Here is a 16964-nt window from a genome sequence, read left to right as displayed (position 1 = left end):
TTGCCCTGTGTCTCATCAGGTTGCCCGTTGACAGCAACATTGCCCAGCAATATTGCTCAAAAAGTTGCCACATGTATCATCACCTTAAGTGTACTCAACTGTGCCATTTTGAGACACCATGAAATATAAACTAAAATGGGCTTTTAATATACCATCTCTGTATTTAAAAAATTTATTTAGATAATACTTATAGTACATTTGAACCTCAGTGTACTACAAGTGGTAACTAAATATATGATAGCTTTGAAGCTTTATGAATCTTATGTTTTGAACCAGTAGTTCGGAGTGAGAAAGTCACATGATTTCAGTAAATGAGGTTTCCTTGCGTCATAAGTGTTTCGAAATTTCAATGGTTTACGTGACTTTGACAGTCTAATAAAATGTTCCAAACCACTGATTCGAAACAAAATTTGTAAAGCTTTGAAGCTTCATGAAGCAGTGTTATTTTGTTTTGTTTTTTGGCGCACAGAAAGTATTCTCTTTGTTTCATAACATTAAGGTTATTACACACATGAACTGTTTTAAATATGTATTTAGTAGCATTTGAAAGTGTAAATTAACTTGCTGTCAATATAGGCCTCACTGAGCCATCGGATTTTATCAAAAATATCTTAATTTGTGTTCTGAAAATGAACAAAGGTCTTACGGGTGTGCAACAAGATAAGGGTGAATAATTAATGACAGAATTTTCATTTTTGGGTGAACTAACCCTTTAAATGTAAAGTATGACAGCATATATTTTTTTAAAAATATCAAATTTATTTAAAAAATATATATTAGGGCAGAGTAAAAAAATGTATTTTCTTATGAGCCGGTTCTTTCTAGTGAATCAAAAACATACAGTGCGACCAGTGTAGTCTGATTCCCAAAACAATCTACTCTTATGAGCAGTTTGTTTTAAATATTTCAAAAAGACTGGTTTGAATCTAACTGAAATGCTGACCTTTATAATTCACAGCATAAGCTGAGAGAGAAAAACGTTCATATGTAAAAATAGCCAAATGGACAGCATAACTGAAAACACCAAAATGAATCAGCCTATGAATTAGAACTTAATCTCAAATGAATCAGAAAATGAATCAGAAAACTGTCATAACCCAGTCCTAAATATAATTGAAATAAAGATAAGTGGTACATGCTCGTGACATTCCACATAAGAAATAACCATACGATAGAGTATTATTAAACCAGTTACAGCAAGTATTCACTACATGGTATATGTAGCATGACATTGCAAAGATTTACAATGAAATGCCCCGTATCTTTTGCATCTACAAGCTCTGTGATGCATCTCATGATAGACTGGTTGTGGATGCAACCAAAGCTTGCCATTCATTTATTTGACTCCAATGTCCAGAAGAAAACATCCTGCTTCAAACCAATATACCTCAGCAATGATCATGTGCAAAACATGCCTATTAACCCATTTAGTTGTCACATTCAAATTAGTAATAATGGTAGAAAACTGCTTTGGTGTCTTAACTCTGTGTTGGATGGATCCCTGTAGAGCAACAAAGCTCATACATTCCTCATGGAGAAACGGCTGAATATTTCATTACAACTATATTAACACATACTACATTGACAGGCAGAGAATTAATGAGGCAGTGCCACAGGCAAACTAATGAAAGCATTGAAAAATAACGTCCGTAACCTGCATTTGCTTGGAGAAGCATTCAAAGAAAAGTGGGAGAGGAAAGCTTATGTTATAAATAACTCTTCTATCTCTCTGTCTCTCTCTTCCTGTATTGTGTTGGTGTCAAAATAAGCAGCCTTTGTTCTGATTTCCCACTGATTTCTAAATTTAATCTCTGAAAACACTTTCGCCATTAATATAGGTGCTTCTAAAGCTACCTCACTAGGAATAATCTGTTCATTCTTCTTTAAGGTTTAAACGAATTAAAGGTGCACTCAATTGTTTTAGGTTTATGTTGCACTGGCCAGAAGACTGTTGTGGTACAAACAATACTGGATCCCACTGACTTTATGGACAAAAGCACTGAGACATTTTTCAAAATATCTTCTTTTATGGTCAATGGAAGAAAAAAAAAAGTCATACAGGTTTAGAACGGCATGAGGTTAAGTAAATGACGAGAGAATTTTCATTTAAGGGCTATCCCTTTAAGGCCTTGTCGACCCGACAGCTACAAGTTGGGGTGATCAATTTATTTCTCAAATGAAAGTGTCCAATACAGATGTGGTTACCATAATAAAACTAGTCATAGGCTTGTCATGTGATCTTAACAGATGGCCCCCATGAGGTGACTTGCTACATGTTAAATAAAATGGGTTTTATTAGACCACTGAAATGACTTCTCATGTGATTGAACATCAAAATAAACATGAAAAATTATCACAGTCCCACAAAGTATGAACATATCTGAAAACTTTAAAAGGCAAAACTTCCAGCCACTGTAGACTTGAAAGTACAGACAGAGGTAACCAAGAGCCATTAAACTGTGTTCAGTTCTACTGGAACCATCAGGCATTCAGAAATTCCCATTGGTACACCAGATCCTGTCATTAGGTGTGAAATTATGAGCTTACAGATAATATCAGACAAGGTCCAAGCTCAAATTCAGCCTTGAAAGGCATTATTCAGCACACATTAAGAGATGGGGGAGATCCTCATTCACATTCTAATAACTCAGGCAGAGAAGCTACAATCAATAGCTGGACCCTCCAGGCAAAGCTGAGGAACCATGCAGCATAGCCGTCCAGAAAACATATGTATAAAATTGCACACAGCCTCCCCCGGTTTCCATAGAAACCCTCAACTTGACTTAGACAGAGGGAAAAAGATGTGTGTAGCTATTACTGGGTTGTGCTGCAGAGGCAGTGATTGGTTGAAAAGGCATAGTACTGCCACACAATTAATACTCTCTGAAATAGCACTCTGATTTGCAAATAGCTAGTCTATAAGCTGGGTGTACATACACTCATTCCCTCAAAACCTTCCATTTTCACCTGTAAATTCTATCCTCTAATTTACAAAAGATAATGAATGAACGAATAAAGGGGCCACCAAGCATTAGCAACCACCTGACTAATGACATGGCTTGACCAAACCCCACCATCTGGACAGGATATTCAACCCTTCTGGGTTCTTTACAAATCAATCATGTGTACAAAACAACATGACACCTCATTTCATTCATACAGTACTTGCACAATGGCACAAATGCCCAAAGAATTTAATAAATTAATACATTTGTATTGTAATTCTGTCCTATAAATTTTTATTTTCAGTTTGCTCTGTGCTTAAATTGTTTGTTTAGACTTTGGTCATGTTTGAGTATCTTTTTGCAGTAAAACAAATGAGTTTGTTTTTTTTGTTTTTTTTTTTGTTTTTTTTAAAGGTAAACTTCTAAAGAATATCCTGGACGCTCTTTTCTATATGTTTATGCTTGTGTGAATGAGGCCTAGGACTGTTGGGCTTCAAAATGACAAATCAAAATCATAATTTACTGAAAGCTGAGTTGTCTGTTTCATAAAAAGGAATCATTCTTGTTCAATGAATCAATCTTGATCTCAGTTGGATCTTTTTTAGGAATCAGAGAACCAGTTCACAAAATGTTCACAAACTGGACTGATCTGGTTCTCATGTTCAACTCACTGACTCATTGATACAGGTGCAACTGTTAACAGCTCACTGGAGTGGAAGATCCGTTCATTACATAAAGCTGTCATATGGCTTGGAGATAACTTAGAATTTAGCAAATGTTGTATGCACTTTTATGATACTTTTGCATTTCACTCAAAAATTCTGTCATCAAAAAAAAACAAAACAAAACAAAAAAATCAACGCACATTCATAGAGCGCATTAAATATGGTAAAAAGTTCAAACGTGCTTGTTTGACCCCCAAGAATAAATTAGTTTTGTTAATTTACATTGTATGTGCATTCATTAAAGTTTATGTGGAAATAAAGGCGTAAATTAAATCTGTTCATCCTATATAGTGAATGTGTCTCTTCAGAAGACTTGGATAAAACCACCTGATTCACATGAATGATCTCTTTATGATCTCTTTATGACCTTTTCGAAGCCTTAAAGTTTTGGTTGGGTGGACCAATGGAAGGACAGAAATCGGTGAATAAATAATGGCAATTTTCAATTTTGGGGAAAATAACCCTTTAAAGTTTCTAACTTCATTAAAACGTTACCAGGGATAGTAAATGATTTGTAATTTTTACTCTCTCACACACTTTCAAGTTCTCTACAATCTATTCAATTCAAACTCTCTCTTTAACTGTCCTCTCCCTCCACATCTATTTCTGTACCTTTCACTTATTTCGCCCCTTCTCCCTCCCTCTCTCTCACACTGACTGTGTACTATCAGTGTATTCTCATTCTGTGCTTGTAGTCTTCGTTTTGGCTTGAACTTGCAGATAGGCACGGGAGCACTTTACACAGGCTGCAGGCTAAACGTCTCTCCTAATCAAACCCAAAATTAGTCCATCTGTTAAACAGTTACTCACTGATTGGTTCCTGTGTCACTGCAGATGTACTGGTAGCATTTCAGGATACTTAAATACACAACAATGTACAGTAAGAATGCTATTTGTGTAATTATTGCTCCTGGCTGTGCCATTTCTGATTAGTTGCTTCTTCACGTGGTAAGTCGCAAATCAAGTAACATTAGAGCTGTCTGCCAGTCCTGTGACTCCAACCTTGGGACTGTCAATACCCTCCAGCTAAAACCTCCATAGGTTGTGTAAAGAGCAGAAACCACACATAGCATTCATGGCAAGACAGCAAAGCTGTCAGGGATGGTGTGATGGAGATAGAGAGAGGGACATGGTGGGGACAACACCAGGAGTTAAGGGTCTCTGCTGTGTTTCTCTGATAAAAGGCTTCACAGCTGCATCAGGCACTGGGGAGCAATTTTCTGCAGTGGGAACGGGGGAGGGGACCACCAAAACTACACAATGCAATGTACAGCACCACACCACAGATAAAATGAGTAGCACAAATGAAACGGCTTAAATCTCATCTGCACAAATCACCACCAAAATAGAAGGGAGATGAGCTTCTATTGTCTTCTAATGTCTTCTATTGAGACATTTAAATACCAGATACACACTATAAATCTAGTCATTAATCCTATAAAAATCTAAATTTTATATATGTTAGCTTTAGTGTATTCCTAAACATGGACAAACTTCACTTTTAGCAGATGTAGGCAATTAAAATGTTCAGTTTTTCAATTCCGGTAAATGGACCAAAATATATTGATGATATCCTACACTACACAGATTTTTTTTTGCCCAATCAAATGCTCTCTAGAATGTAAATGCCCCTCCCTCTTTTATACCACCTGCCACAGCTTATCAATATCAAATTCAATAAGAAATATGTAAACAGAGAAGAAAAACAATGCTTTTCATGAAATTTCGTTAAGTTGAGATACATTTACATTTTTAAGGTGTTGGAAATACTGGTTAAAGCGGAACTCAGTAAGATTTGCGAAGCTCTCCCTACAGTTTCCTTCAGTGAATGACACTGTCATAAATACTCCAAGCGCAGCTCTGGACTACAACGACTACAACGCTCACCAGCGCAGTAGTTTTGCAAATACAGTACAAGAAAGAGGAGGTGGGTAATTTGCAAATACTGTACACTCGATGGAGGTGGGTAATTTTCTAAATTGTCTTCTAAAGTCATAACATATACATTGTTTTTGAATTACCGTAAAGCATTTTGTCATTCTCGCATGAACGTGAACATGAGGCATGATTGTGTCGGGTCGATGCAGCTCAACTTGCAAGTGCTGTATTCTGGCGTAGACGTGCCAGAGGGGGTTAGTGCACGCCTCAAACACACCACTACAAGTCAATTAACCATCGTAAGGACTTAGAAAACTATTTATGAAGGTTAGAAAAGTTAGTTCTTAGTTCTGCTTTAACCCATGATGTTTTTTCTTGAAATTTTGTGACTTTTTCCTCATTTAAGGTCATTTATCCATATAAATTTGCACTGCATGAAGGCGTAAATTGTTATCACTTCAGGCGTGTTCAGTTCGCTGGGAATCAAACCAATGATCTTGGCACTGCTAGAACAACGCTCTACTGTTTGAGTAGGGCTTTTGCACATTCCTTTTGTTTAAAATGCTTTTAAAAAAAGTTACAAAAACAGTTACAACAATTTTTGAAATATTCACAGCTAATGAAAAATAATGTTTGTTTTTAAAATTGTTGTTAAATACAGTTGTAAAAATCATACATTCTCATATTTATTTTTTTGTAATGCATGAAAAGGATTAACGTTAAAGGTTTTCTGTTTTTACAAAAAAAAAAAAAAAAAAAAGATGATTTGAGTGATTTTTGATTAATTGCATTAAATCCAATTAGGGGCAATTTGACCCCGACTTTAACATTTGTACGCAGACTTAAACATAATACTGAGTCCTATCAAATTTACAATTAATTGTATAATGTTAAATTGGCCAGATTAGGAGTTTAGCCCACCTGTTCTGCCTTGAAGGTAATGGATGACCTTACGCTAGTGGGTTAATGCTATGTAGGTTCCAGCAATTACTTAAAAAATCTTTGATTAGTTTTAGTTTTCGTTCTCCGTGTGCAGTACATTCTCAACCCCATTTAACAAAATAATAATCGACAACACCACTTTTAGTGCACCTAATTTTATGTTTTTCAAGCTGAAAATGTTTAACACACAACAATGGCAGGGAATGCATGGAATCTCTCTAAAATGTTCCTCAGGCTCATAAGAGAAGATTCAGTAGAAGGAAAGTTAATGAAGAGTGACAAGAATGAGCAATAAACCATAACTAAATATACAATATATTTATATAATTGCTAGACTACAAGGAATAAAATGTTGGCAGCTCATTCCAGCCTTAAATGAGAAATATATCTAATCCCATGTATAAGAGCCCATCACTGGAATCGGCTCTGCTCTACCAATCATTCTAGCGCACATTCCTTCAACAATTTTCTGTAGGATTAATTTCTTGCGTATGACGTAAAGGCTTTGTATTTCTCCATAGATTCATCTGTGTACATCTTACAGTGTTAACAGCAGAGACTGAATGTAATCTACATAAATCAAGGGTGGGAAAGAGGGGCTTCGAGGACTGTTGCTGTCTACCTCTGATCTCTAAGATGGAAAGCATGGCCATTGTGAGAAAAGGCTTGTGGGAAGGGGGCGCAGCCATGACAACCAACCACTGCTATCCGGCACTTACTAAATGAGAGCCAACTGAAGGCTGGAATATGTCTGGGAGACTGCAACCCCCTCAGACAGAAACACACGGACAAATTGTTCACAAAGTCAGCCCAGCAAGACAGTCAACAGCTGACATTTCAAACAGGCTTTCAGGCTAAAAACAAAACAACCTTTGTGGTGATGAAGAAGAGGTTCCCTGAAGTTTGATTGATTTTCCCCTCCTAACTATATCATTTTAAACAATAACTTCACCCTCTTAGTCAAGGAAACTAATAGTAGTAAGTAATATACTGTAATAGTAGTCAGTAATATACTGGATAGTATAGCTCCATTTTGATGTTACAAGCCATTGTATTTAAAGTTACAGTTCAAAAGAATGTCTCAGTGTTGCTTGTTTGTTTTTTTGGTCCATAAATTGAAAGTCAGTGGGGACCAATGTTGTTTTGGACACTGATTATCACTGTATGGACAAACAGTATGCATAATTTGCATTTTCTAAATTCCATAATATATGACCATGGCTTAAAAAGAAAAATGTCTCCCATACCAAGTAAGCCATTCATAGGTTTTTGTTTTTTTTTTTCAAAAGCATATAAACAAATCTATGTTTGCACATTCCAAACAGACACAGTAGGCATTTATTGGCACTGACTCACTTCACCTTAACCCTTAAACACATAACTTGGGTCTTTATCGACCCGGGACAAAAGTCCAAAAGTTCCAAAAGGTAACAATCCATGTTAGATATAGATCTTATGTAATAATGACTGGCGAAACATTAGCCGCTTTCCCACTGTTGGGCCAGTGCGAGCCAAGGCTTTCAATGGGCCGGGCTCGGCCAATAGCCTTGGACCTGTAGCACAGAGCCCAAAACCATGCTGCATTTCCACCGACGGTCCAGAAGCTCCACAGAGCTTCACTAAAACCCGCCCGTAACACGCCTCTCACAAAACCATCAATTCTCCAAAAAATGGAAGTTTTACCAGAAAGTTGTTTACTTGAAGATTTAAAACCCAACCATTGATGTTTTACAACAGTTTTACAATAATATGTGATACATTGCTTTATTTATTTTTTGACAAACACAGAGCTAAATATATCAGACGGTCCGGTAGGAGACGAGACATACTGACAGATAAAATAAATACACCATTGTGATAGCCTATATGATTTCTTGATGTCTGATTTCTTCAAGCGGTCGTATTTACCATGTTTACTATGGTAATGGTTAGTGTGCATAGTCTTTTGCATCGCATATAAATAGGTCTGCCTTATACTGTGATCAGAATCCACATCGGATCACAAACAGAAGTTATTTCAAACACTGACTCGCTGCAGTCTGAAAGTGAGTTTTGAGCTAAAATGATTTTAAAAGTCTTTAATGCTGATGTTAGCTGGTTAGGTATGAAATCATCCGCTGCGCTGCCGTCTCAGATAAACTCCACCTTTGTTCATAATCACTCCCTCAAGCCCGAGCTGGCCCGCTTTGGAACAAGGTATTCAGTGGGCCAAAAAACCTTGGCCGTTGGCCCCGAGGAATCCCTGAGGAAGCCCGACGAGGCCCGTTCAAGCCCCGGAAGTGACAGTGGAAATGCGACTGGCCCTGGAACGCACTAGCACTCCCACCTTTAGAACAACAGTGGAAAAGCAGCTATACATGCATTTAAGGGTTAAAGTGTCATTGCATAGGCCTAGTGCTAATACTATTTTTTTCTAAACTTCATCCTGGCAAAGAAAAGCAGTGGCATCTCATACGAGGAATACCTTTGAGTGAAACAAACCCTATACGTGCACTGCAGCAAAATGACCATACTTTATGTGGTTCTGCCCGCAGCTCTTCATATGCGCCTAGCACCAGTTACAGACACTCACTGGCCCTGAGGTAGTGTGTATATATAGCTTGATTATCTCCATGTCCATGCTGGAGGTGCGGTGCAGGCCTGGGGCTCTAACACCACTCTGCATGGAGCCTGCCTGAACACGCCGTCTAACCCTGACCCAGCAAGCGGGCACTGTTTCTGCCCGTGACAGTGTTCGTGATTCAAGTACTTCGCCGCTTCATTAACAGGCCTCCTTTGGGACACCATGACAGAGTGAAGGAAGGAGAAGAGTAAGGAATAAGTAGAGTAGAGGGGATACGAACAGAACGAATTAGCAGAAAAAAAAAAAACACAGTAACTGCATGAGTCTCACAAAGCAGGTATTAAGGGTGTAACAATATATTATCACAATACATGATATACTGTGACAAAAAAAATGCAGCAGTGTAGTGGATAGCGATAATGTATTGTGTATAGTTCACCAAAATGGAAGTTTTGAAAGATTTGATTTAGCATCAAATATGGAAAACCCAGAAGGTCATATATTTGAGATCCATGTTTATTCATTATTATTAATACATTAGAAATAAAATATGTTATTTTAAAAAACTCAATATTTTAAACTTTTTAAAACTATGTAGTCAGGGACAGAGTGCAAGCATATGTGTCTAACAATTCTTCTATTTTTAGCCAAGCAGAATCATGAATATTTATTCTGTTGCCCCCACTGCCCTATGCAGCTGAGAGAAGGACCAAGTCCAAGCCTATTCAAGTCCATTCCTGATACCAAATTTAGCATTTTAATAAACAGTACTTTTGTTTATCATATGTCTTAGAAATAATAATAATTAAAAAACTACCATTTTAACTCTATTTAGGCTTCGTTTAAAGTGTTGTGAGAGTATTGTATTGTGAGATCGGTATAGGTGTATCGTACCAAATCGTGACATGAATATATTGTTACACCCCTAGCTGGTATTGCTGTAACGTTATTGTTTTTCAGTAACCACTATCACAGTCCAATCTGTCTCAGCCAGTGATGTCCTGTAATCTTCCTCTGCCTACTTTTAACTGACTCAAGAAGCGAGGACGCTACGTGCGATGGCTGAAGCATCACAAAGAAACAGGGTAGGCAAAAATACAGGCACGTACATCCGTTTTGATTTGGGGAGGTGAGGGAGGGGGTAAATTAAACTAGAGCGTCCTTTTTACTGTTTCCCATGGGGGTCCCGCTTTAGCTCTGAGAACTCTCTCTCCCTCATCCCCAAACCCACCCCCTTCCCATCTATCCCCACCCCTCCCCCAAGCTCCTCTTTCTATGTGTGAGCCTCTCTCATGACATATGGGCTCTCCTCTGCACGGCAGCACTGAGAAGCGGCGTGCATTGTGCAGCATTCTCTCAGCAGCCATGCCAACGGCAGCAGAACAAGCAGGAATACCCTTCGCTCTTCTAACCACAGGCTACACAAGGATTTATTTTAAGAAATGGTGCCAATAGTTTAATTGCCGACAAAACATTCTATTCGTAAATGAACAGTGTGAGCCATCTCTTCTATTGAACAACAAGCAATACATGTATTTACAGTCATTATTTCATATAGACATATTTCTAGCACTGGTTGCATATTGCAACTTACTATTGTTTGGTTAATTGGGAAATCTGTCTATAATTCTGCTGATGCCTTGTTAAAGATATAGTTCACCCAAAAAAGACTGAAAAACTGCCCTAACTTTCTGTTATAATGGGAAATGTTGTCTGAGGAAATTAAACAAGACATTTAATGGGGTATTAAAGTGATAGTTCACTCAAAAATGAAAATTCTGTCATCATTTGCTCACCATCATGTCGTTCCACATCTTTAGGACTTTCTTACTACTGCAGAACACAAAAGATGATATTTTGAAGAATGTTGGGAACCAAACTGTTTTGGTGACCATTGACTCCAAATGTATGGGGAAAAAACACTGAGACATTTCTGAAAATATTTTTTTAATATTATTATTATAAGAAAAAAAAATAGATAAATATCTTAATATCTTATCTTATTACAAGAAGGAGAGTCATAGAGATGTGGAATGAGGAGGGTGCGTAAATGATGACAGAATTTTCATTTCTGAGTGTACTTTCACTTTAAGACCCCATTTAATGGCTTGATTATTTGCAGTTTATTTTCCCCTGGGACAACATACAATATTTATTATTGAAATTGAATATTGAAGTGGTTTGTGTTTATTTTTGAATAGGCAATAGCTTTTAGTTTACCTAACAGCTATGGACAATGACCTGCTAATTGCTGTTGCTAGGCAGACGTAGGTGTTTGTGGAGATTCTTACTGGACAAAGTCATTTAGACTCGCCCAAGAGTCCAAGATGAGTCATCAATTTTTATTTTTATTTTTTTTTTCCCAGAAGAGAGAAGTTGCATCCAAATATCTGTCAGAGTACATACTAAATTTGATGAAGAAGTTCTCAACCTTTGATGAAGTGCATTATTTAAGTATGCAGGTTTTTACATGAATACATTTCTAGATATACTACACCCACCATGCTGGCACTGTCCTTGGCTTGGACCTGTATTTTATTTGACTTGTGACATATTAACAGCAACCACAAAAATAATTTGTTGGGTGTTTAACATCAAGTAACAACTTTCCTGGTATCTAATATCATATACTATACTTGAAAAGATCCACCAGCCTCACACTTCACAATTTTTCAAATCTGACAACTACTCAGCAGCCACGGACTTATGGGACAGCAAAGTGTCTGTACTAACTGCACACTTCAAAATCTCAGCAAAAACAATACATCATCCACACATAATTTGCCAATTATTTCATAAATACTGTTTATTCAGACATCATACTCATAAAATCTGATGTACCGCTTTGCTTTAGTATATTTGGACACAAGAAGAAACATGAAAAAAAAAGTGTACATTATTTGTTGAAAGTGAAATTTACCATGAAATGACATTATATAAATGGCTTCAAAGCTACAAACTAAAGGCCACGACAATGCAATTGTGATTTCATGAGGTCTTTAAAGGATCAGTTCACTATAAAAATATCTATATTTAACAAGCTGGGAAGAAACTTAGGAAGAAAGTGTAACACATCTCGCAGTTCAAAAGCTTACACTACAATTTACGCCTTCCGTATTCAACCTACGGAAAAAGCGTAACTGAAACGACGTCATTTACACTTTTTCGTAAGTTTATACAAACACATCACTTCGCTTCACAAGGCCTTTATTAACCCTCCGGAGCCATGTGGCCATCATAAGTTTATGATGGATGGAGGCACTTTCTTCAGCTTCATACTTGTTGGTCCCATTTGCTGCCATTATAAAGCTTGGATGCTTCAGTTTATTTATTAATATAACTCGTGTTCATCAGAAAGAAGAAAGTCATATACACCTAGGATGGCTTGGGGTAATTTTCATTTTAAAATGAACTATTCCTTTAATAATTAAAAACCAAGTGCAACATTTTTGAAGCTGCCTATTCATCTAACTGTATATCAGTGTTACATTGCAGCCTTTTCTGGTTACTCTTAACAGGAAACATGAGAGCATGAAGACCTGACTATCAACTCTAGCCTCCATGATTTTCAAAATGCAGTCAATCTATACTCTAACAGTTGCGGTTCATGTGTTGCATAATAGCTGCAGGCCCCTGACTTGGATATGTCTGGTCGGGGATATCGACTCAGTAACTGTTCTCTACTGAAGCCACACAAGAAGAAGCCAACTGCCACAGAACATTGAGCACAAAAAAAAAAAATGCCGCCAGATCAATAATTCATTCACACTCCCATGTCATGCAGCCATTCTCAGCAATAAGCAGACATTAACATAAGAATAACCTTTTTGAATTTATTGTGTGGTCATAAAAACCTACATGATTATGGTATTGCTAAGTACAACAGCTCGAATCAGCAAACAGCCTTTCAGTGGCCTCTAGCAGAACTAAAGCAAGACTAGTTTCCTTTATAGCCCACCTCAAACTTCAGCACTATATTTCAGCACCACCGGACTGCAGAGGGAATTAGGTTGAACGCATGGTGCACTACGGATGCACCAAAACTGTCCAATCATCAGCAGCAGCAGCAGCATCTGAGGGCCACCTGTACCCTGATGTCTAAAATTCAATTCTAGCTCTTGTACGAGGCAAATGGATTCAGCAGTGGCACCTGCAAGTGCAACCACATCCCGTTGTCTGACAAATCGGGATTAACGGCATTAGGCAGAAGCAAAGCGAGCCGCAAAACCAAACTGTCATATGCGAAGACCAAGTTCCTTTTCTAGGATGAACATACAAACGTTTTCCAACTTGTTCCACCCAAAAAAGCATTTCCCAACTGATAAGATCTCACCGGATGGTCAGAAAAGTAGGCTAAGGTACTTAATCTGCGGAAAACCTCTCTACACAATGACATGTCAGCACAAGCAAACACACACATCATATTTAACGTTAGTCATCGCGCGAATGAACAGAGCAGCAGCATCATATTGTGTCATCATCCCTGATCTCAAGCACACAAAAGGACAAACCTGTCTGTCCTTTGCCAAGCGTCTTTTCCAGGCGATACGGTCCCACGTAATTCGCATGTTGGGAGCTGTTGTCTTTTCCCGTCGATGACATTTTGCTTTACACGGATGAAGTTGCGATGCCGACAAACTGCTGCAGTTCGGCAATGAAGTATTTCTTCAGTACCGCAGTTATTTCCCCGCCCAGCTCTTGCTCCAGACGCTGCCTCTCTCTCGCTTGAGGATCGGTGGGGCTGCTGCTCTCCTCCGCGTCTCCCTCTTTCTCTCTCTGCTGCCGAGCGCTCTGATAATCTCACAGCAGTGTGTGCGCGCGCGTCCGTGTGATGCTCAGCCTGCGCCTGCGTGTGTGCGCGCATAACACATTTCTCATCGATGCTGAAGAGCGCGGACTGATGCTGTGTTTGAATAATCAATGAACCCCGATACGATACTGCATCATATGAGAAATTATGAATTGGATCCCACTTGTTTCTGATGGATGCACTGTACTAATAATGACTATTAGATAAATTAATAGCTGGCATAAAATTAACTTTGCATATGAAGTAGACGTACGTCAAATGTCCCATCCCCCACCGCTGGTTCAGAGGTCAGAGGTCTTGACCTTCTCGACTGTGTTTAGCAATTAAAATAATACAAGCAATAATTTTTACATGATCTTTTGAATTATAAACAATATTAAACAGAAGAAAAATACATAGGCCTAACTCATTTTTAAGTACCAAAAAGTATCTTGTTTATTTGATTTATTCATTCAGTTGATTTTGTCTATTTTAATGTCTATTTAATGTTTACTGCTAGAAAATCACACAGATTCAGATTTTAAAATATCATAGCCTATATAAACAGTCGCACCTCCTGATGTTCAGAGGTTCTCTGAATGGTCCTTTCACTTGACATTTGTTTTTATTTATTTAGTTTTTTATTGTCTTAATATTCTAAACTTTTTACAAGCCGCTAATTCATATGCCTTTTTAACATTCTCTGTAAATTGCCATTTTATCATACTTTTGAAATCACATACATATATCAAAAAGTAAACTAAAAAGACAAATATTTTACTTGTATACTAAAAAGGCATGTTTTTGCTTTGACCTAGTCACATGGCTCAGCTACTCTTTGAGAATCTGGTGCTGCTGAGATTTTGGCCTTGTTTCAATATATTCCCAGGTAACTTACTTCAGAGCTTCTTAAAGACTTTGAAGTCACTCAGAACATCTGGCCAGGTTGTGTCTTATCATCTCATCCTCTCTCCCTCCCTTTCTCTGTCCTTTCCCTTTTAACTTTCTTGTTGAGAGTGTGACATGTAAACAAATGTCAGTCTCTCTCTTTCTCTGTGTACAAACAAGAGCTATGCAGAATTTGGGGTTGTTGTTTTTTTTTTTTTAGCTATTCCAAAACATCATGTCATATGATTTCATGATTGTTTTAGTGATTGTTACTGCAATAATCTCTACAGTCTGAGACTAGTAGAAGAGGACACTGTGATGTGATTAAATCAGAGGTCAAATGCGGTTTTGGCCATCTGCCTTTATTTTTATCACAGAAGCTGAAGATGTAGTGAAAAGACAGACGAGGCTGACCTTTAAATATCTCTGTCACACATAGGAAGACACTTACTACAATGAATCACAGGTCATTGGTCTAGCAGGTTGACCTGTAGAGCCCATAACAACAGGGGTTTTACAAGCAGAAATTCCCATTAATTAATTGCATCCCCTTCCCCCATTTCATTTAAGTCATTGTCTAAGCTGTTAAAGCCATAAACTGACAGTTAAAATCAATCAACATTATCTTTTGTCATTCAGCAGTGGCCCACACAATATGGAAAATCTGTTCAGGGTAAAACATTACATAAATTACTCCATTTCTGTGCAATCAGATAATCCTCAAGCACTGCTGAAAATATTCTGTTGAAAATTATCTGAAGTTTTAGTTTGTTTTAAAGGGAGAATTAGAAATGGCATGGGCAGGTCTCTTTACTCAGTCTAAAATGAGGATTGCACACGCTCAGTGCTCAAAGAAAATCAAACATTTTAAAGGACTGGAAGAGATGTGTACACTGAAGGTTCATCTCTATGAATAATGAGTGCTTGCTTGACGTTTGATTAGTTTGGCACTTTTTCCAATGAAATTTAAAGCAGTTTGGAAAAAAGAGCTTTTATGTTTTGAACTATGAAATATTATGTGATGAATACTCATAACTTTTAGAGGTTTATTCATCTGTATTATTACACAATTTATTGTGTCAAAGCTAATAATCTAATGACATAATTCTATACTGCAAACAATTGTGAGAAGTGTAACCTAAATGTATAATTAGCATGAAACTAGAATCATAATACAAGTTAATAGAAGTGTATCTAAGCACTTGCTGTATTGTTATGTGCCTCTTAAGAACAGATGTCTGTCTTTTAACATAATTTGTGGTTATTTGTAGTAATCGCCACCATCAAGCTCATTAATGTAAATAAAAATCCATTTAGAGGAACGTGGATGTCTCCCTTCGCATCACAGTTTTATGGAATTATTGACCTCTGCATTGTGCATTTCGTATTCACTCACTCAACCAAATGAGAGATATTAGGAAGAATATTAGGCTAATGTTCTTCTGTAAATTGTTGACATATATTGATAAGTGTCAGCTAATGTAGCCTCTGCATATCTTCCCATGGAAGTGGTTTTATAGGCTACTGCCCAAGAAAGGGTCACGAATGATAAATTAGCTCTGTCTCTGAAAATGCAAACAATTTGCACTGCTTCATGTTCAGTACTATATGTATTTTGGCAATCATATAATGTGATTATGTTATAGTATGAATTCCCAGCTAACAGGGAAAGTTCTCTGGGAAGGATCTCTCAAAGTAATAAACAAATGTTTTTGGGTTTTTTTCCTTTTTTTTTTTTTTTTTTAACATTACTAGAATATTTGTTCAAAGTTATCGGTTTTTCAAAAATGTTTTCTGTCTAAACGTTAGCACAAATCATTGTTTATACATCGTTCATGGAACACATTTTCTGAAATGTTTTAGTTTGTCTGTTAGTATGTTTGTCTAACATTTTTGAAGTTTTAGAGAAAGTTTCAAAAGTAAGCTGGGTTTGAACATGAATAAGAAAGCATACAGCATACTCTTTTCCACTGTTCCATAATTTCATTCACCTTCCATTTTGACTGTTAACCTTTAGCACCGCTAGAAATATAATAAAGGCATACAAAACTTTCCTTCAGAGAGAGAAAAAAATCATTTTGATCGAGTTACTTAAGTGGATTTGTCCTGTATTTCTGGGCCGCAGCAGCTGGAGCCGGTTTTGATCATTCTTCTTTGACCAAGCAAGGCTATGAAGTTTGTAACACTGCTGCAATGCCCTCTTCAGGACACCTCTGAAACACTCAGGGCACTCG

General features: G+C 37.4%; 1 protein-coding gene across 9 annotated transcripts in view; it reads right to left on the bottom strand.

Moving 5' to 3' along the window:
• The window catches only part of brsk2b (BR serine/threonine kinase 2b), a 162523-nt gene that overhangs the window by 135801 nt on the left and 9758 nt on the right, over positions 1-16964 (bottom strand). For 8 of the 9 annotated variants that reach the window (XM_067402005.1, XM_067402006.1, XM_067402009.1 and 5 more), the window contains exon 1: positions 13565-14406. The exons of the other annotated variant lie outside the window; for it this stretch is intronic. In XM_067402005.1, the coding sequence (XP_067258106.1) occupies positions 13565-13655 (91 nt within the window). In that variant the 5' untranslated portion in view covers positions 13656-14406. Of the gene's footprint in view, positions 1-13564; positions 14407-16964 lie in introns of those variants that run through there. 9 annotated transcript variants of the gene reach the window in all.

Source organism: Chanodichthys erythropterus, chromosome 11, assembly GCF_024489055.1.
Source record: "Chanodichthys erythropterus isolate Z2021 chromosome 11, ASM2448905v1, whole genome shotgun sequence".
In the NCBI taxonomy this organism is placed as follows: domain Eukaryota; kingdom Metazoa; phylum Chordata; class Actinopteri; order Cypriniformes; family Xenocyprididae; genus Chanodichthys; species Chanodichthys erythropterus.
The sequence above is the reverse complement of the archived record's forward strand: the minus strand, read 5'-3'. Positions and strand labels throughout refer to the sequence as shown.